At 35.9% G+C, this 21,997-nt stretch overlaps 1 protein-coding gene across 2 annotated transcripts in view; it reads left to right on the top strand.

The window, feature by feature from the left end:
* LRPPRC (leucine rich pentatricopeptide repeat containing) overlaps positions 1 to 21,997 on the top strand; it is a 117,060-nt gene that overhangs the window by 18,647 nt on the left and 76,416 nt on the right. Inside the window, exons 4-14 of one of the 2 annotated variants that reach the window (XM_023735506.1) lie at positions 1,172 to 1,293; positions 1,388 to 1,446; positions 2,190 to 2,276; positions 3,198 to 3,324; positions 3,665 to 3,809; positions 4,144 to 4,289; positions 4,499 to 4,604; positions 4,686 to 4,793; positions 10,708 to 10,826; positions 15,849 to 15,942; positions 18,863 to 18,929. In XM_023735506.1, the coding sequence (XP_023591274.1) occupies positions 1,172 to 1,293; positions 1,388 to 1,446; positions 2,190 to 2,276; positions 3,198 to 3,324; positions 3,665 to 3,809; positions 4,144 to 4,289; positions 4,499 to 4,604; positions 4,686 to 4,793; positions 10,708 to 10,826; positions 15,849 to 15,942; positions 18,863 to 18,929 (1,180 nt within the window). Of the gene's footprint in view, positions 1 to 1,171; positions 1,294 to 1,387; positions 1,447 to 2,189; positions 2,277 to 3,061; positions 3,108 to 3,197; positions 3,325 to 3,664; positions 3,810 to 4,143; positions 4,290 to 4,498; positions 4,605 to 4,685; positions 4,794 to 10,707; positions 10,827 to 15,848; positions 15,943 to 18,862; positions 18,930 to 21,997 lie in introns of those variants that run through there. The other variant, XM_023735507.1, reaches the window with a different exon arrangement.

Raw genomic sequence — 21,997 nt, forward strand, 5'->3', positions numbered from 1 at the left:
GAAGAGTTTAACTTGATGATTTTTTAAAAGACGTTTTCTGACACTATACAGTAATTTTGTTGTGTAGTTGTATTGCAGAAGTTCAGTTGCACATGGTTCCCTACAAGGCCCTGTGTAAAATGCTAGAGTTGGGTTCTCTAACCTAGATTCCTAACATACCATCTAGATTCAAACCCTGTGGTCACTTACTAGCCATGTGGCCTCTGACAAATGGAAGAATCAGTTTTCCTGATCTGTAAGATAAGGATGATAGTAGTACCTGCCTCAGTGCCGTTGTGAAGGATAACTGAGCCTCTGTATTCAGAGCACTTAGTTCAGTGCCTGAAACATATTACATCTACATGTTTGCTATTATCAAAACAAGTATCAATTTAATAGAACAGGTTTCTGCTGCATAGAATCTCATAATCTGGTGCTAGCTGTTGATCACTGTCCTGTGTGGCCACAGGCAGTTGAATAAAAATACAAAATTTAACTGGTGAGATTTTAGTGAAACATATGGTAGGACTTGAGACTGATGTGATGGCTGTGGTGTCGGGAGTAGAGTGGTTAGAGTAAGGCTGAGTGGTAACCTTAATTGGTGTAGCCTGAGGCAGATGGACACACAATGATTTTAAAGGGCATTGGGAATACAGGTAATTAACAGTGTCAGACTAGAAATGGTGTTCAGCAGCTGGAATTGGAGTGGTTTCTTGAAGCAAAGGTTTTGAGTAGCCTGGGTAGTAAACAAGCAAAATTGCCAACTCAGTCTTACCTGTAAAAAACAATTACAGTCATAATTCACCCATCTCAGTGTGTCTGTGATGTGGTGAGGATGCTGAATATAGAAAAATCTTCCAGTCACTTTTAAATGTAGGGGCATTGTCAGCATTTTCTAACAGGAAGGGAGTACTGTGCTTCATAAGTAAGAGACCTCTTAATATCCCAGTAGGCAGTTACTTATAACTGTATGGTAATTATTGTCTTAAACATGCTTAACTTGCTCTGTTCTGACAGGATTTCTATATAGACGAGTCTAAGTATTAAGGTAGATGAGTGAAATGCTAATGTGGTATACCCCGCCCCCCCCTTTTTGGGCTCAATTTAGCTGCACGTGATTTATTTCAATAGTGATTAAGATACTTTTCTAAAAATTTGATCAACAAAAATTTGATTAACATTTCATTTGTAGGTACTGTGTATGATGTAAGTCACTACAATGCTTTACTTAAAGTCTATCTTCAGAATGAACATAAATTCTCACCAACTGACTTCTTGGCAAAAATGGAGGAAGCAAATATTCAACCCAATCGAGTAGGTGTTTGCTATTGCAAATCATTATTGGTCATGTTCACTTCTTTTTTTTTTTAACCCAGAAAAAATATTAACTAGCCCATTTAATTGACAGGTGACATATCAGAGGTTGATTGCTGCTTATTGTAATGTAGGAGATATTGAAGGTGCCAGGTATGGCTCTCTATACATTTGTAAATTTTGTAAACCTAGAATGTTTTCACTCTTTTTTTTTTAAAAAGAATGTTTCTTCTTTAGTAAGGGAAATTATTTTGGAAGCATTTTAATCTAACAAATATGATTTGGATAAAATACAAAATTTTTGTGTAAGAGGAAAAATAGGTTCATAATTGATGTTTTAATTAAAAATTTGATTTACTGGAACTGAGGTTTGAAGTGGTTGAGGCATAAAACTGGCTTTACTTTTTTTCTTTTTTTGAATATTTCCTAATGTTCTTAGCCATTTAAACTGTTCATTTTAAGAACTGGGAATAATTGCTTTACCCCACTGATTCATATAAAATCAGTTCCAGTGTTTTTTCTGCTTGTGTAAAATTTATTATTACTGCTTCTAGATGGAGGATTTGGGAAATAAGGGAAACTTGAACTGTACAATCTCATTTTTAAGTAAATGAATCTTATTAAACTTTATGCTTTTTCAGGGTTAATTAATAGTATAGAACAATCAGATTTTTTAAAGTTGGTAGTTTTAAAAAGAGTACCTCTGTATTTTCAGGGAATAGGGTTTGGTGGGAAGGAGTAGGTTTTCACTTTGAAGTTTTAAAACAAATATGTGTTACTATTAATTTTTAGAAACAGAAATGAGATAAAGTAATTCAAGGCCTGATTCTGTACATGTTGTAAAAACTTTTTGATGTGTATTTCCAAGGAAAGTCTTCATTTCTTTTCTGTTACAGCAAAATTCTTGGATTTATGAAAAGCAAGGATCTTCCAGTCACAGAGGCAGTATTCAGTGCCCTTGTTACAGGGCATGCAAGAGCTGGGTAATGTTCAAAATAAGATCTTGGTTCTTAAGTGAGGTTTAAATTAGAAAATTATTAAACCATGTTTAACTACCACCTCAAAAAATCTGAGTGAGGGAGGTGGAGCGTATTAGTTCTTTCAATAACTTGTTCTTAATGTTTCACACAACTTTAAAATTATCCTGCTTTAAAAATTGGGCCTGAATTGTACGTGTAAAAACTGTTGAATTGGTGTATGTTTTGCTGTGTATATTCCAAACAACAACAACAAAATAAATAAAATTTAGAAAGAAAAAAAAAATTGGGCCTGATCCATAGTAACTAACTTTGTGAAGCTTATTACTGCTTTGCTGGTGTCCTGGAAAATATATTTTTGAAGAGCAATTTAATAAATGTTATTTTTCCCTTAAAAGACTAATTTGAGCCATAATATGGTATACTTAGTGTAAGAGAGCACATTATTTAATGTTCATGTATTTATTATACAATTTGATTTCTTTTTTGGAAAAGTTACTTGTACAGATTTGAGGTGTTTATGATCTTATTTCAAAAACATAACCAGTTTAAAGTATACTTGTCCTTTTTTGACATTATCATAATTCTGAATTGTGCTAAGAATTTTTAATTTTAATAAGCATAGGTAATAAATTTTAGATTGAATAGTAATATTGTATCTGACAACTTGACATTATTATAGTAGTCTGAAGGAGCCCTGGTGGTGCAGTGGTTAAAGTGGTCGGCTGCTAACTGAAAGGTTGGCGGTTCATATCCACCAGCCGCTCCACGGAAGAAAGATGTGGCAGTCTGCCTCCGTAAAGATTTCAGCCTTGGAAACTCTATGGGGTAGTTCGTGTAAGTTCGCTAGGAGTCGGGATTGACTCAGCGGCAGTGGGTTTCGTTTTGGATAGTAGTCTGTTTTATTTTCTTTTGATTAACTTGCAGGGATATGGAGAATGCAGAAAATGTTCTCACAGTGATGAAACAGGCTGGAATTGAGCCTGGTCCAGACACATACCTGGCATTGTTGAACGCGTATGCTGAGAAGGGTAACATTGACCATGTTAAGCAGGTATGGCTTCTGTCATGTAAATAAACATCAGACTTTAAAATCATTTGTATAAATTAGTGTGTTTTGCATGAAGCAGAAAAGTGTAGGTTATACAACTCTTTTTAAAGTACAGTACTATTTAAGGATAATTCTTACTATAATTCAGAACCTTGGTGTTGATGTTACCATTATTGTTGAAGTAGAATATTTTCTCCTGTTTTATAGAGTAAATCCTAAATCTTTAGATGGTATTTATTTCTAATATTTTGAATCTTGATATTTTAATTTATTTAAGTTTAAACTTATATGCAGAATAACACTGGTTTCTAACTTTTCGTCTAATTTTTGGAATTGTCTATAGACTTTGGAGAAGGTGGAGAAGTCTGATCTTTGTTTTATGGACCGTGATTTATTGCAAATTATCTTTAGCTTCAGTAAAGCTGGGTATCCTCAGTATGTCTCAGAAATTTTGGAAAAAATTACATATGAAAGAAGATACATTCCAGGTATATTTCAAACATTTATTTTCATGATTTTTATAAAAATTTAAACTGAGACTCTTACATGATGGAAAGGGCATTCCCTAACAGTAGGGGAGTGTGGATTGTGGTTGATGAACACAGGACTCTTAAAGACAGCATAATAAACCAAGAAACTTGAGTTAATGAATACATGGGAGTGTTTTGATTTGGAAGTGTTTTCGTCGTTATTTTTAATATATAACTGAAAAAAAGTCAGATATATCTTTTTGGTGTTTGCAATTCATAATTTTCTCTTTAGTCCTGGCTGCAGTGTAAAAATATTGTTCAATTCAGTAAAAAAGGTGTCTTTTCTTCCTAGATGCAATGAACCTCATTTTACTTTTAGTCACAGAAAACTTGGAAGATACAGCATTGCAAATTTTATTAGCATGTCCTGTATCAAGAGAAGACAGTCTGAGTGATTTTGGAAGTTTCTTTTTACGGCACTGTGTGACAATGAATACGGTATCCTATCCATTTTTACTTTATACGCAGTGTAATAAGCAGTGAAATAAGATTCTTTAAAATATAATGAAATATTATAAAATTAGAATTAGAAATAGGATAAGAACATCAAAGCTTTCGTCCTGAAAGGGGTAGAATATTTGCAGTAGGTCAAATGACAGAATATTTGCAGATTTAGCTGATGTGGTGACTTTCCCCCCCCCCCACAGCCTGTGGAGAAGCTGAGAGACTACTGTAAGAAGTTAAAGGAAGCCCAGATGCATTCATCTCCTTTGCAGTTCACACTGCATTGTGCTTTAGCAACCAAAAAAGCCGGTACTGTATTTTTATAATGGAAATCAATGTAAGTAAGTTTTGCTGAAGTAGTTTTGTAATATTTTATGGTATCTCTTTCAGGTTTGGCAAACGCTCTAATGAAGGCTCTGAAGGAAGAAGGTTTTCCTGTCAGAACTCATTATTTCTGGCCATTGATAGTTGGACATCAGAAGGAGAAAAATGTTCAAGGTTAAGTTTTTCCCTTTATAGATTCGTAATGGTTCACAGATCTAGTGTAACAGTGTGTACACACGTCAAGTTGAAATCTTTGGGCAAGCATACTTCTTCCTGAGTAGGAGATTTTCTGAGAAAATGGAATTGTCTTAAGTTATAATAAAATATTTCTAAAGCGTTTTTAGAAATAAAACCCGATGGACTTGTTTCATGTTAATTTCATTTGTTAATTCATCTCTGATCTTGCTGTTCAGACTTAGAAGTGTAGTTTTAAACAGCACATAATTTTTAAGTTTTTAATAAACTCTTTAGTTCTTGATTTCACTTACAGTGTTTGGTATTAGTTTGTCTAATCTTTAAAGGTAAAGTCACATACAGTCAGGTTCATCACAACAAGAAGTGTGGCCATGTTCTTTGTGGACCAGTCTGTTTCTTCTTAACTGAGCTGTGTTACAGTAAGGAAAGGCAGAAAACTTTTAATGTAAAGTAAGTGCTCATGACCTGACAGCCTGGTGATTGAAGGACAGAAATGCTTAATCTTTCAGGTTCTTAAGTAGGTTTAAGCATTTAGCATACTTTTCCCTGGTACACGTGGGATGTCTATAGGATGTGAATAAGAATTGAACAAATACTAAATTTTAGAGTACAGTATCTAATTCTTTGGTTTGCATTATTGGTAATTCAGAAAGAGTAGTCTCATAAAAAGATGCTTTTAACAGAAGTACTTCCCCCTTGGGGAAACAAAAAATGGTCTTTTTCATTTTATCTCACAGTATGATGTGCTTTAGAATGAGATGCAGAGTTGTTAGTCTGACACTGGGTGACAAACAAAATGCACAAACAACAAAAAAAGTGCTTTTAGCAGACTTTCATGTTGCAATTTTATTTTAAATATATAGTCGTCTTCTGGTTTAAAGGAATACTGAAACAAGTATTCCCTAATTGTTTCTGGCTATAAAAGTCTCTAAATCCTTTTTAGAAAAATCCTTGTGAAAACAGTATGCTATTTGATTAACTCTTTGCATATCCTCTAGTTCTGAAAGCTCCAAGAGGTAACCTTTAACTTAGTGTTTTTGAACCACAGAAAGTTTACATCATTCCTTGAAAATCTTTAGGTGTGTTACTATTGTCCATCTTTACAATAGTATGTGAAAATAGTTTTGGTCCCCTGTTGAAATATTTATCTATTCCTCAGGTAAATTTACTTACCTCAACCATCTCACAGTATCTAGGCTTGAATTAGGTTAATAGAAAAGAAGTCAGGTAATTTCTTTCTATAGTTGTAGCTTGAACTAGTAGAAAAACAGGCTTTATCCTAATTCATCTTTTCTTAGAATCTTAGAAATTAGATTTCAGAGGTGCCCTGTTGAGACCTCACGTTTTATTAATGAAGAAGCAGAGGTACAGAGAGGTTTGTTGACTGACCTGTGGTTCCATAAACATCTAGCTGTCGGTAGTGCTAGGATTAGGATTGAGGTGTTTTGCTTCCTACTTTAAATACTCTTTTTACATCACATCCCTGTCATATTAGACTTTGTAAATATTATGCCGCATTTATTTTATAAAAATTCTTAACTATTGGTTAAGAATTGGGTACCAGTTTTTACCATTGGGACATTTTAAAAAAGAGGTACCAAGTTTTTTGTTTTTTATTTTAACAATTTTTTCTTTCAATTGTACTTCAGATGAAGGTTTACAGAACAGACTAGCTTCTCATTAAACAGTTAGTACACATAATGTTTTATGACATTGATTAACAACCCCACAGCGTGTCAACACTCTCCCTTCTCGACCTTGAGTTCCCCATTACCAGCTTTCCTGTCTCCTCCTGCCTTCTTGTCCTTGCTCCTGGGCTGGTGTGCCCCTTTAGTCTCATTTTGTTTTATGGGCCTGTCTGATCTTTGGCTGAAGGGTGTACCTCAGGAGTGACTTCATTATTGAGCTGTAAGGGTGTCCAGGGGCCATACTCACAGAGTTTCTCCAGTCTCTGTCAGATGAGTAAGTCTGGTCTTTTTTTTTGCGAGTTAGAATTTTGTTTTATGTTTTTCTCCAGCTCTGCCCAGGACCCTCTGTTGTGATCCCTGTCAGAGCAGTCAGTAGTGGTAGCTGGGCGCCATCTAGTTGTGCTGGACTCAGTCTGGTGGAGGCTGTGGTAGTTGTGGTCCGTTAGTCCTTTGGACTAATCTTTTGCTTGTGTCTTTGGTTTTCTTCATTCTACCTTGCTCCAGATCGGGTGGGACCAGTGGAGTATCTTAGAAGGCTGCTCACAAGCTTTTTAAGACCCCAGACGCTGAGCCCAGGTTTTCTTAAACCTACTTTTGTTTCAGCTAGGAAGATAAAATAAGTTAAAAATAGTAGCATTACAGATCATTTACCTCCTCCTGGTAAACGTTATTGAAAAAAATGAAAAATTAAGAGAATGAAATACATTATTGCTACTTTTAATATTTGGTATTTTTAGGGTTTCACACATTTTTTTTTCCTTTAATTTTAATGACCACTCTGAGAAATATATAAGGAGCTTTGTTATCATTCCTGTATTACAGACAAGGAACCACTAAAGTCCACACTTTTTTGGTGGCAGAACAGGGACTTGATCCCAAGGAAAAAGTGTAGGTTAGCATTCTTGTAGTGTTGCCATAAGTACCTGTCAGCAGTTGAGAGACTTAGTTTCTAATTCAAGATCTGCCAGTAACTGTAATCTTGGAGAAATCACTTCACTTCACTTTCTTAAGATGAAGATGAGATGACTTCTCGAGTCGTTCTCCAGCTTTGTTAACGTAGAAAAGTACATCCACTAATAGACTGAATTGAAAGCATTGTTAATATATTAGAGCTTGACATATAGATCTAAGCTAAGTTGTAATGCTCGGATTGTTTTTGTTAAACATGTTACAGCTGTTTTTCTTGACATCTTCAATATTCTCTTAGGCCTAGACCACAAGAATTTCTTCCATACCTGGTGGTGATATTTACAGTTCTTAGAACTTTGCTGCCATCCATTCAGTAGGCATTTATCAAGCATCTAGAATCTTAGGTTCCTCGTTGAAACCTCACAGAAATAATTCTTCCCTTCATTGAGTGCCTTGGTACACATTGCCTTGCTTAATCCATGTATGGTAGTTAGAAGGATTAAGCAAAGCAATATATATACGTGTCTGGAAAGCAGTTTCCATATTGCCATTTCTAGTGCATAGGGTAAGAGATAAAGGCTCAGAAAAATGAAGTTATTTGCTCAGCGTTACACTGCCATTAAGTGGTAGAGAACCAGGGTTGAAAGCTAGGTCTCTTTAAACTCGAAAGATTTTCATGTCACTTCACCAGAGTGTCTTACTGTAAACCTAATTATTTACCTTAAACCATGGTCATGGAAACAACCATTATTGGTCAGAAAGGATGTTGAGAACATTAGAACAGCACAAGTCCTTCACTAGTAGTCGAAAGATAACTTAGCTCTGTGCTATCAGATGCTTAGTCATCTTTGCATGTGAAGAAGAGCACAGTATGATTGCCTCCTTTTATGGTCGTTATAAATGTTATTAGTAGTGATTCCCAGTGAATTGTTTGAGGAATCATTCTGATTTTTTTAAATTATTATTGTGCTTTAGGTGAAAGTTTACAGAGCAAATTAGTTTCTCATTCAAAAATTTATACACAAATTGTTGGTGACATTGGTTGCAGTCCCCACAATATGTCAGCACTCTCCCCCTTCCACCCTTTTCCATGGTTCCCCATGTCCATTAGTCCAATTTTCTGGTCCCTTCCTGCCTTCTCGTCGTTGCTTTTGGGCAAGTGTTGCCCGTTTGGTCTTATATACGTGAGTGAGCTAAGAAGCACATTCTCCACATGTGTTATTGTTTGTTATATAGGCCTGTCTAATCTTTGACTGCAAGATGGACTTCGGGAGTGGCTTCTCAGGGTGTCCAGGAGCCATAGTCTCGAGCGTTCCTCCAGTCTCTGTCTGACCAGTTAGTCTGGTCTTTTTTTGTAAATTTGAATTTTGTTGTATATTTTTCTCCCGCTCTGTCTAGGACCCTATATTGTGATCCCTGTCAGAACGGTCAGTGGTGGTAGCTGGGCTCAGGCTGGTGGAGACTGTGGTTCATGGTCCATTAGTCCTTTGGACTAATATTTTCCTTGTGTCTTTGTTTTTGTTTCTCCCTTGCTCTGGATGGGATGGGGTCAAAAGATGTATAAGGTTGCTCACAAGCTTTTAAGACCCCAAATTTTGCTTACAAATATTGTTGTTTATGTGTACTGGATGTCTATAACTACACACACATTCTCCTAAATTTATAGTAAATAAGTACATGCTTTTGTTTTTTAATTGTTGTTTTTGCTTCATTATTTTTACATCTTGAAAAAATGTATTTAAACCTCTAAGATTTTGAAGATAATTAGGTAATTTTAAATATAAAGAGCTCTTTAAATGTAAAATGCTATCTGTACTCAGAATTTTATTTAAAAGAAATATACAGATATTCATAATGTAATGAGACATGGCCATGTATTTTTGTAGTAGAGCACATTATGTAACAAATTTATAGAAATGTCATTTTTTCCGTAGGGGATATCATAGGGCAAAAAATGGACTTTTAGGGGAAGTTCTAATAATCTGAAAGTAATGAAGTAATGAAGCTTAGAAGTAAATTTTAAAAAGGAAAACAAGTATGTCCTTTATATTAAACTACAGCTTCTGTCAAATCAGGTGACACTTGAGTAGTTTGACAGTTTTCTAGAATTAACTGGATCTGATATAAAGAAATTAGTTTGTACTATTTGAAGCTAACTGAAGTTTTGAAAACTTGGAATGGCCTTTTAAGAAGTTATTAAAAGACTTTTTGGGGATGGGGAAGGGAAGAAACAGCTAAAATTTTTAAATAATTTTAAATATAAATAGACAGTACTTTGTTAGAACCAAATTACTGTATTCATTTTATATTCTTATATTGTAAAATATGAAGGAGTCGGAAGTTAGTAACAATTAGGGGTTTTTTTTTTTTTTTTACGTAAATACTAAAAAGCGCTTTTGACAGTGGTTTTATCTTTGCAGATTCCCCTTCACTAACCCCACCCCCAAAGCCCCTCTACTTTGCAGCATTTATTCTTGTCAAGGTTCATTGTGTAGGTCCAGCATTGCGGTATAATAGCAGTGATGTTTTATGATCTCTATTCAGTTGAGGTGCCAAATATGTTAGGCATATTGCTTAATTGTTTTAAGTTTCCTTGTTGTCATAATTTCTAGGACATTTTCTTTCTTTTTTTTAAATTGTGCTTCAGGTGAAAGTTTACAGCTCAAGTTAGTTTCTCATACAAAAATTTATACACATATTGTTATGTGACATTAGTTGTAATCCCTGCAGTGTGACAGCGCACTCCTCCTTTCCACTCTGGTTTCTTGTATCTGTTCAACCAGTTCCTGTCCTTTCCTGCCTTCTCATCCTGCCTCTGAACAGGAGCCGCCCATTTGGTCTCATGTATCTGATTGAACTAAGAAGCACACTTCTCACCAGTATTTTTTGTTTTATAGTCCAGTCTTATCTTTGTCTGAGGAGTGGGCTTCGGGAGTGGTTTTGGTTCTGGGTTAACAGAGTGTCTGGGAGCCACAGCTTCCAGGGTTCCTCCAGTCTCTGTCATACCATTAAGTCTGGTCTTTTTATGTGAATTTGAGTTCTGCTGCACACTTTTCTCCCGCTCTTAGTACTCACTGCTGAATTAATAGAAAGAGATGAAGAAGAGAGGAATTTATTTTTTTCTTTTATCATTTTACCCCCCAGTTCTGTTTGCTTTTCTGTCTTCTTTTCCAAACAAACAAAATATTGAGGACTTTTCCTACATTGTGATTCAGAACGTAATTGAACCAAACTTTTCTGATCTTTTGTAATTTCCTTCAAGTTTTTCATCTGTGCTTCCAATTTTTATCTTGTAGGTATTATTGAAGTCCTCAAAGGAATGCATGAAATGGGAGTAAATCCTGATCAGGAGACTTACATAAATTATGTGTTTCCTTCTTTTGATAGTGTAAAGTCAGCCCGTGCTGCTTTGCAGGTGAGTACAACTGTGGTTTCAATTTCATAATCAGAGAGTGTTTCTTTTCTTCCTTATGTTTAGTGGTGACCAGAAAAAAAGTTACTGAGCTTTATTTTCTAAAGCTTTATAAAAATATAGGGTAACATCTTGTACTGATTGAACTTAAAAAGGACATGCAGCATTTTTCTTGTGTGTTAAAAAGACAGTATGCAAATATTAGAAAAATTTAAATAAAAATATTCACTCCTTAATCCCACTTATAGTGCAATTGCCGTTTTCATCTCTTGAGTGTTACTTTTCAATGTGTATTTTTTATGAATGCAATCATAGTATATTTGCTATCCTGTATTCTTTTTGGTTTTAATAGTCTTTTGTTTGACTCTAAAGCATCAATTTACCTGCCAAATACTTTTTGTGCCTACCAGAATTGACAAGGATTTGATGAAGGGCGTGTGAAAAAGTTGACTTGGGCAGTGCATTGGATCAACAAGGGTTGCATTTTCCATTTTCAAAGCAAAGAGCTGTACAGTTAGGAACGACGTGGTAGAGTAACAAATAAGAGGAAATATTTTGTTCCAAAGATCTGCTTCCTAGGCACTTAAGTAATGCCTTGATTTTTCTAATATTGTTAGAATGCTCCTTTCTTCCCTTCAAATAATTACGTAGTTATAATCCTCTTAAAGGTAGAGTCTATGTTTTGAGTGTCTTTATTTCTCTACCCTGAGGATTCAGCAGAGTATTTTGAGCCTGTGGTATACATATTCTATTGTTAAAAAACAAGTAGCTGTTTCCACATTTTCGTATTTCCCCAAATGTTTTCTTTCCCTGCAGAAGTATAACCCAGGATTTCAGTATCTTCTTGATACTGCTTCTGATTTCTCACTAGTGACTTATCTAGGGAAAACCAGATCTAATTTGGGAACTTGTCTTAAATTTCATTACATTCATTCTCAACGAGCTTTTGCATCCATTGCTGGAATTTCATTATTAAGTATTGTTTTGGAGACAATGACTCTGTTATGTGCTTAATAGAAAAATCCACAGTATTGATACACTGTTATCTTTAGCTACACATGGATACACTGCATTAAAAAAATTTTTTGTATGTATTTTTAAAAATTGCATAATACATGTTTGCTGATAAGTTAGAAAACAAGTGATATGTCTACACAACTCATCCACAGTTCTTTGAGTAGTCATTATTGCTTAACCTGTGTAGACCCTTTCAGCGTATGCTTGAAAAATGTTTTAGAAAAAATGGATTATACTATCCATATTACCCAACAATGTATTTTTTCATTTAGCCCCTTTCCGTATCAGAATGTAATTCCACAGATTATTTTTTATGCCTGCATACTGTTTTGTTGTATAGATATACCATAGTTTATTTTTATCAGTTACTTATTGTTGATTATCAAGGTGTTTTTTAATATTGGACTATCATAAAATGATCCAATAAATATATTTGAGCTAAATTTTGGCCCATATACTTAAATTATTAAACAAATGATTATGTTAGGACAAGTGACTACTCCTTTGGAGTTACAAAACAAATTAAATTTGATCCTTACCTCACTTTTTACATGTTACTGTTCTTAGATGCTGTTGAGTTGGTTCTGACTCATAGCGACCCCATGCATAGCAAAACGAAAAACTTTCTGATCCTGCACCATCCTCACAATTGTTGCTATGTTCGAGCCCATTCTTGCAGCCGCTGTGTCAGTCCATCTCGTTGAGGATCTTCCTTCTTTTCACTGACCCTCTACTTTACCAAGCATGATATCCTTCACCAGGGACTGGTCCCTCCTGATAACACGTCCAAAGTATGTAAGATGAAGTCTCGCCATCCTCACTTTAAGGAGCATTCTGGCTGTACTTCTTCCAGGACAGATTTGTTCATTCTTATGGCAGTCCATGGTATATTCACTATTCTTTAGCATTATAATTAAATGTATCAGTTCTTTGGTCTTCCTTATTCATTGTCCAACTTTCTCATGTATATGAGGTGATTGAAAATACCACAGCTTGGGTCAGGTGGACTGTATCCTCAAAGTGACATCTTTGCTTTTCAGCACTTCGGAGACGTCTTTTGCAGCAGATTTGCCCAAGGCAGCATGTCATCTCTTGACTGCTGCTTTCATGGGCGTTGATTATGGATCCAAGTTAAATGAAATCCTTCAATCTTTTCTCCATTTATCATGATGTTGCTTATTGGTCCAGTTGTAAGGATTTTTCTTTGTTTTATGTTAAGGTAATCCATACTAAAGGTTGTAGTCTTTGATCTTCATCAGTAAGTGTTTCAAGTCCTCTTCACTTTCAGCGATCAAGGTTATGTCATCTGCTTACTGCAGATTGTTAATGAGTCTTCCAGTCTTTATGCTGCATTCCTCTATATAGTCCAGCTTCTCGGATTATTTGCTCAGCATATAGATTGAATAAGTCTAGTGAAAGAATACAACCCTGACACACGTTTTCTGGTCCTAAACCATGCAGTATCCCCTTGTTCTGTTTGAATGACTGCTTCTTGGTCTATGTACGGGTTCCTCATGAGCACAATTAAGTGTTCTGGAATTCTCATTCTTCACAGTGTTATCCATAATTTGTTATGGTCCACACAGTCGAATGCCTTTGCATAGTCAATAAAACACAGGAAAACATCTTTCTGGTATTCTCTGTTTTCAGCCGAGATCAGTCTGATGACAGCAATGATATCCCTCATTCTACATCCTCTTCTGAAACTGGCTTGAATTTCTGGCATTTCCTGTTGATACACTGCTGTAACCGTTTTTTAATTATCTGCAGCATAATTTTACTTGCGTTTATTATTGATACTTTTCGATAATTTCCTCATTCTGTTGGATCACCTGTCTTTGGAATGGGCACATATATGGATCTTTTCCAGTCGGTTGGCCAGGTAGCTGTCTTCCAAATTTCTTGGCATAGACGAGTGAGCGCTTCCGCATTGCATCCACTGAAGCCTTGTTTTCACCAATGCCTTCAGTGCAGTTTGGACTTCTTCCTTCAGTATCATTGGTTCTTGATCATATACTGCCTCATGACATGGTTGAATGTCAACCAGTTCTTTTTGCTACAGTGACTCTTGTGTATTTCTTCCATCTTCTTTTGATGTTTCCTGCGTCATTCAGTTTTTTGCCCATAGAACCCTTCAGTTTTGTAACTTGAGGCTTAACAGTTCTTTCAGCTTGAGAAACACTGAGCATGTTCTTCCCTTTTGGTTTTCTAACTCTGGGTCTTCGCATATTATAATACTTTATAAGAAATTGTTTTCTCGAGCCACGCTTTGAAATCTCTTTTCAGCCCTTTTACTTCATCATTTCTTCCATTCACTTTAGCTGCTTTACCTTGAAGAGCAAGTTTCAGAGTCTCTTCCGACATCTATTTTGGTCTTTCCTTTCTTTCTTGTCTTGTTAATCACCTTTTGATTTCTTCATGTTTGATTTCATCCCACAATTCATCTGGTCTTCCGTCATTAGTGTTCAGTGTGTCAAATCTGTTGTTGAGATGGTCTCTAAATTCAGGTGGGATGTGCTCAAAGTCGTATTTTGGTTCTCGTGGACTTGTTCTAGTTTTCTTCAGCTTCAACTTGAACTTGCATACGAGCAGTTGATGGTCTGTTTCACAGCTGGCCCCTGGCCTTGTTCTGACTGATGATATTGCACTTTTCCATCGTCTCTTTCCACAGATGTAGTTGATTTGATTCTTGTGTATTCATTTGGCGAGGCCCACATGTATAGTTGCCATTTTTATTGTTGAAAAAAGGTATTTGCAATGAATAAGTTGTTGGTTTTGCAAAATTCTATCATGTGATCTCCAGCATCATTTCTATCACCAAGGCCATATTTTCCAACTACCAATCCTTTTTCTTTGTTTCCAACCTTTGCAGTCCAATCACCAGTAATTATCAGTGTGTCTTGATTGCATGTTTGATCAATTTCAGACTGCAGAATTCGGTAAAAATCTTCAGTTTCTGCATCTTTGGCCTCAGTGGTTGGTGCGTAAATTTGAATGATAGTCATATGAGCTGGTGTTCCTTGTAGACGTAGGATATTATCCTCTCACTGACGGCATAGGATAGGTCTTGAAATACTCTTTTTGACGATGAATGCAATGCCATTCCTCTTCAATTTGTCATTCCTGGCATGGTAGACGATAGATTGGCTGATTCAGAATGTCCAATACCAGTCCATTTCAAGTCTTGAATGCCTAGGATATCGATCTTTATGCACTACATTTCATTTTTGACAACTTCCAGTTTTCCTTGATTCATACTTCATACATTCCACCTTCTGATGATGTTTGCAGCTGTTTCTTCTCATTTTGGTTCTTGCCACATCAGCAAATGAAGGTCCCAAAAGCTCAACTCCATCTACATCATTATGGTCAACTCAACTTTGAGCAGGCAGCTCTTCCCCAGTCGTATTTTGAGTGCCTTCCAACCTGAGGGGCCCATCTTCCAGCACTATGTCAGATAATGCTCCACTGCTATCCATAAGGATTTCACTGGCCAGATTCTTCAGAAGTAAATTGCCAGGTCGTTCTTCCAAGTCTGTCTTAGTCTGGAAGCTCCACTGAAACCTGTCGACCAAGGGTGCCCCTGTTGGTACTTGAAATACTGGTAGCTTCCAGCATCAGCAGCAGACAAACCACCACAGCAGGACAAACTGACAGACGAGTGGTGGACTTTTTACGTAGACTCACTGAAATTTTATTTAACTGTGAGTAAAAAAATAGTTATAGCGTCTTCAATTGTAAAATCTTCCTAGAAGGAAGGTGTCACTAAGGATAGCAGATTATCTGTAATTTGAAGGTACCCACTAGGTTTGAAAAGTTGGAATTCCTTTATCTTAACTTTTCCTAAAGTTCAGTTATTCAATTTATGTATTCTAGAAAAAAAAAATTTCTTAAATGAAATATCAGAATATGCCGATACAGACAAATGGGAAAAATAGGAAATTTCAATAGCATATCATAATATTTTTTACTAAGGCATACTATCATTAAAATATGCTTTATCCCTAGGAAAATGGATGTCTACCTGAAAACAGTACATTTTTGCAAGCTGAATTGAGAAGTGAAGCTCTAAATGGGAACTTAGACTTTGTTTTATCATTTTGTAAGTATGTAACATTAGCAGTAAACTTCACAGGTATTGATTTCGAGTACCTTTGAGGGCATTCAATATAGTCCATATGATGAAAGCAGGGAAGTTTTTATATATTTTATGAAGGCCAGACTGATAAGACAGTTTATGAGTTGAACTTGTTGATAATTTGGAAGTAATTTTAAAGTTGTAAGGAATTGGAGATAATCTGAGAAATTTCAGGTATGACATGGTGTTAGGGTAGAGGTTGGACTGGGGGCCCCATTGACCTGGGTCTTATTTATGATTCAGCTGCTGATTATGTGGCCTGGAATAAGTCTTCTTTCTGTGCTTCAATGTAATGAAACAGGTAGTGCTACCTATCTGTCTGCCTTATGGGGATTGTTGTGAAAATTAGATATTTGTATAAGTGCTTTCCAAACTAATGTCTGTTATAGTAGTGAGTTATATGAAGTCATCTCCCAGTCCCTGTTTAAAAACACAGACACACATACACAACGGATGTTTATTAAACACTTATAAATGCTGGGGTGCTTTACAGTGCTCACCACATGTTAATAATTACCCCACTTATACATGAAGAAAGGCATGTTGTTGTTGTTAGGTGCCACTGAGTCGCTTCCGACTCATAGCAACCCTATGGGACAGAGTAGAACTGCCCCATAGGGTTTCCAAGGAGTGACTGGATTCGAACTGCCAACCTTTTGGTTAGCAGCCATAGCTCTTAACCACTGCCCCACCAGGGCTCCGAAAAAAGGCATAGTGAGGTTAAAAGTCTTACTTCATTTTTGCACATCTATCACATTACTTGATAATTTTTCATATCTTGTGAAAAATATATAAACATACCAATTTGTAGCCTCCTAAAATATTAAAAATTCAGCTCTGATTAGTGTATATGCGAATTATATAGGTAGAAGCTTTGTAAAAACCAGATTGTTGCTATATATTACTCTTGTGTGTCATTTAAATTAGTTCATAATATTGTAAAGGAAAGGCACGTGTCCACTATGAAAAATGACTGTCAGACTCAGAGGTGTAATTGAGTTGAAGGTAGGGTGTTCATGCTGACTGTTACCAGAGTGTATTGATTTTGCTTTCCACTCTGTATAATACATAGTTTTTCCATACTGACAAGGTGAGAAAAGAAACAGCAGAAGAATCTGGGCATGTAAGGTGCATGCATGAGAGCTACCTTTTCCTTTTATCTTACCATCTGTTCCACTTCATTGTCAACCTCTTGATTTTTCAGAATTGTTTGTTGCTAAGGAAACTAGATGGTTTTTGTCAGCAGCCTTCCAGCTTGCTGAGATGTGTCTGATCATCTTTTTAATGAATGAAAAACTCGACCATATTCTTATAAAATACTATTTTAAATAGTATAAAAACAAATTCGCCAGAGGGTGTTTATTAAGTTTGGGGAAAAAAAATATACCTGGAACTCTAAGGCTGAAGAATATTTCCGCTTGGTCCTTTCGGTGCCCTCCCTTCCCTCTTTGATTTACAGGTGTTTGAAGAGCATTTCATTCTAAAATTGTTGTTATTTGTGTTGGCAGCTCCTTGGTAATCAGTGTTGGTTACTACATCATACGGAATGTCAGGTAGCAGAGAAGAATAAATGGCTTATCTTGATCAGCTCTGTGGGGTAGTAAGAAACATTTTCCCACTTTGTGTTTGTGGGCATGGAAAATTACTAAAAATTTGATCAAGCTGAGTTGAAGGTTGCTGAGAGACAGGTGGTTGTATCCACCTTAAAACTTCTTGAGTGGCTAAGCATAGATCAGTTTTTATGATTTTTAGATTTTCAAACACTGAAACTACAGAGAAACTTTATGCAGTCTGTTTAAGGAATAGAACAACTTATCTAAAACAATTTTCTCTATGTGTGTGGGCTAATTTTTTATTTACATTTAGGGAAATTGAACAAGTAATCTTAAAATGACTGTGACTTCCCATGAGTTTATTTTTTAAGTAAACCAAGTGTCTTAATTTTCACCTAAACTGTATTTATTAATTCTGTTTTCAGAATTTGCCTCTGCTATGAATTCCTGTCTAATTCCATCTATCTTGGGTCATTCAGTAGCCAGTTACATTTATCCTGAATAGACTCCCTTAGTTACTTGTAATATGGTGCAATTTTAATACGCTGGCAGGGTAAAATAAATTCAGGACGTGCCTACTTGATCCTGTCGCTTGTGAATCATGACAAGGATTATGTGAAGAAAAAGCATGAGGCCTGATTTTTACATTAAATCAAGCTATAACGTCAGCACTGAAACACACAAGTCATAGACTATTAAATGCCAAAATGAGCACTAGAGCAAACAAATGCTCCAAAAGGTGAAAGGTCAGTACAAATCAATTACACAGTAGAGGTGAAGACTTATCTTACTGTGACTTAGGCGTGTCACTCTTGTATGAATGCAGATCATGTATCGTAGCAGAAAATACAGTGGGAAAGTGTGGATGGTTCAACAGAATCCAACACCACTTTCAGAAAAGCTTTCCTCTTCATCTGCTGTCTTTAGAGGACAGAAGTCCCATAGGGTAGTTACAGTCTCTCCCTTCATAGTGCTCACAGTGCCCAGTAAACACACAGCCTCAGTGTGTGTACCAAGTAGGCACTTCAGTATCTAGTATATTACTAACTGGCATTTATATGAAAGAATATAAATTCATTTGTTGTATGTATTCATGAAAATAAAGTAAAAATGCCTTAAAAGGGTAGTTTTTATTATAAATATGTATTACTGTATTTAAATATATGTTTAATTGATTAATTAATTAATTTTGTATGGAAGCACTTTTGTTTTTTAAATAAGACTTCCAAAATGAAAATTGAAAGGAATTGGTATAATTGTGTTTCCAAGTAGGTTAATAATTTAGGACTTGTTTCTGTCTTAGATTTAATGATGATCATTTTCTTTTGCAGTGGAATCAAATACATTGCCTTTCTCGATTAATTCTGTGAGAGGCAGCCTGATTTTAGGCTTTAGGAGGTAAGATAATTACCTTATATAATGTTCTTTGCCTAATTTTCGGTATTTATTTTTTCCTGTCTTTTTGACCTACTGTATGAGAAACAATACAGATGTTTTTATCTTCCAAAATACTGGTTACCTGAAATAACTGTATCTGCCGTATTCTTCCTGATAATTGACTTGAATTTAGGCAGCTTTCCTTAAATGTTTGTGGGCCACTTTTTTATCTTTTCCCAGAAATAACACGCAGATTTGATAAGGTCCTGTTTCAAGAAAGCACTGTTTGAAAATGGCAAGTCGGAGTAATAGGCAAATTTGAGTGTATGTTTGGTTTATACTTTGAACATTTAATTCCAGGATGGATTTTATTCAGAATAATTCTGCTCTCCTCCTCACTACTTTCTATGTATGCTTACCTCCTCTGGCCCAATTTTGTTAATTTGAAAATGTTAAAACATAAAGAAAAGTTGAAAAAATAGTACAGGGAACACCCATATACCCTTTATCTGGGTTCACCAATTTTTAATATTTTGCCATATTTATTTGCTCTTACGTGCACTCTTTACTATATACATATACATGCTTTTTTTTGGCACTGACTCCTTGAAGTTACAGAGATCATGATCTTGGATCCTTTAGTATATATCTCTGAAGAATAAAGTCATCATCATAATCATAATACCAATATTACTCTTAAAAATTTAATAATGCTATAATATTATCTGAAGCCCTGGTAGCACAGTGGTTGAGAGCTATGGTGAACTATGGCTGCTAAGCAAAAGGTCAGCAGTGCGAATGCACCAGCCACTCCTTAGAAATCCTATGAGTTTACTCTGTCCTGTAGGGTCGCTATGAGTTGGAATCAACTCGACAGTAACGGCTTTGGTTTTTTGATATAATATCTAATATATGTAGTCCATACTCAGATTCTCCCACTTTTTTTATTGAGGATTCAATTAAAGGAATATTAGCTCTGTGTTTGGTTTGCTGCAGTATCCCCAGCACCTAGAATAGTACCTGGCACATGATAAGTGCTTAATTGAATTAATTATCGAGGCCATTTTTATTCTGTGTTTCTGCCTCTGTTTTTGAAAATTCCTTTTAAATCAACAAGTTTTTATTATTGAGATTGAAGATGTTGATTGGGATCAGTTTATAAAATGTGTTAAATGCCATGTGAAGGAACTTGTTCTTTGTTTTGAAGAAAGTGGGATAACTTGTGCAGTGTAGAGGCTTGGTTGAGGCAGAGATACCACTTAGAAGGTGTTTTAATTTTAGACATTGTATTTTTCATTTCTAGAAATTCGAAGTTTTTTTTGTCTTACATCTCAACATTCTCATGCTTCTTGAATATATGGAAATATTAATAATAGTTTTTTAACTCTCTTTTTCTATTCTATTACGTGTATAATTTCTGGGTCTGTTTCTCTTGCTAATTTATCTCCTCGTTATGGGTCAAGGATCATTCTTACTTCTTTGCCTACCTGATAATATTTGATTGGATGCCAGATATTGTGGATTTTAGGATATTGGATGCTGGATTTTTTTTGTATTCCTTTAAATATTTTTGAGCTTTGTTCTGAGACAGAGTTTAAGTTACTTGGAAAGAGTTCGATTCTCTCACTGCTTGTTTCTAAGCTTTGTTAGGCAGTACTAGAACAGTTATGAGTCTAGGGTTGGCCCCACTAACCTAACCTCAGTGCTAAGGCAGTATCCTTCTGAGTACTCTACCTGATGGCCTATGTATTTTGAGATTATTGGGATATTCTAAGCCCTGTGTGAGTTCTGGGAATTGTCTCACCTGCTCTGAAAAGGCCTCAGCTACTTTCTTCACATGCATGTGCTTGTCACTACTCAGCTGAAGACTTGAGGACAATGTCTCATCATTGCTGGAAGCAAAAAACTTTTAGAATGATTTTTAAATTAGATTAAGGATGAGATGGTATGTCAGGGGTTTCCGAGACCACCTCTGGGTTCCCAAGGAGAACTCAAAAGATTCAGCATATAGTCATACTAAGATTTATTACAGTGAAAGTATACAGTGGGCAAAGTCTGGATGAAACCAAGCTTCCAAGAGTCCTCTCCCAGTAGAGTCACACATAAGGTGCTTAATTCGTCCAAGAGCAAGTTATGACAACATGAATGAAATGATGTCTACAAGGGAAGCTCACCTGAGCCTAGGAGTCCAAGGTTTTTATCAGGGATCGGTCATGTAGACACCCTCTGCCTAGCACATACCAAAATTTCACACTTCAGAAGGCAAGCAGGTGTTTAGTGTAAACCACATGTTTTGGTTTAGGCACAAGCAGTTTAGGCACAGTGAGCCACTCTTATCATCTAAGGAATGGTAGGGACCCTCTGGAAATCTGATCTTTGGCTGGTTGGCCAACCAGAGGCCAACCTTGCAAGCAGGCCTTTCTAAGGATAACAATCTCAGCCTCTATGGATGTGGGTGTAACCAACAGATGGGTGATTAAAGCCATACACTGTTGAGGGAAGGAATGTAGATCAATGATTCTTAAACTTTTTTGAGTCATGCATTCCTTTGAGAATCAGTTGACAACTATGGCTCATGTTTCCAGAAAAATGTGCGTACATATAAAATTTTAGCTATAATTTTATGAGGTTCACAAAGTAGTTTCCCTTCCTGCATTTAAAAACTCTTATTGTAGAAACCAAAATTAAGAACTTGGAATATATTCTTGTATACTTTCTCTGAATACAAATGAATACCTGTAAAAAATGTTTCAGTTAAAAAAAAAAAAAAGAAGTATACTTTATATACCACTGCTCAATCTGTGCTCTTTACTGAAAAGTACTGCATAGACTTACTGGTCCACCAATATCAATGTAATTTTTTAAAAATAGCTGCAGAAGGGTGAGACAGTACACAATACAGGAGAAACTAGCACAACTTGTACTAGGAAAGGTCGTGGAAGCCCCACAGACACATCCAAACTCCCTGAGGGACTGAATTGCTGGGCGGAGGGCTGTGTGGCCCATGGTCTCGGGGAACATCTAGCTCAATTGGCATGACACAGCTTATAAAGACAATGCTCTACATTCTACCTTGGTGAGTAGTGTCT

The sequence above is a fragment of the Trichechus manatus genome, unplaced genomic scaffold (assembly GCF_000243295.1).
Source record: "Trichechus manatus latirostris isolate Lorelei unplaced genomic scaffold, TriManLat1.0 scaffold00005, whole genome shotgun sequence".
Classification (NCBI taxonomy): Eukaryota; Metazoa; Chordata; class Mammalia; order Sirenia; family Trichechidae; genus Trichechus; species Trichechus manatus.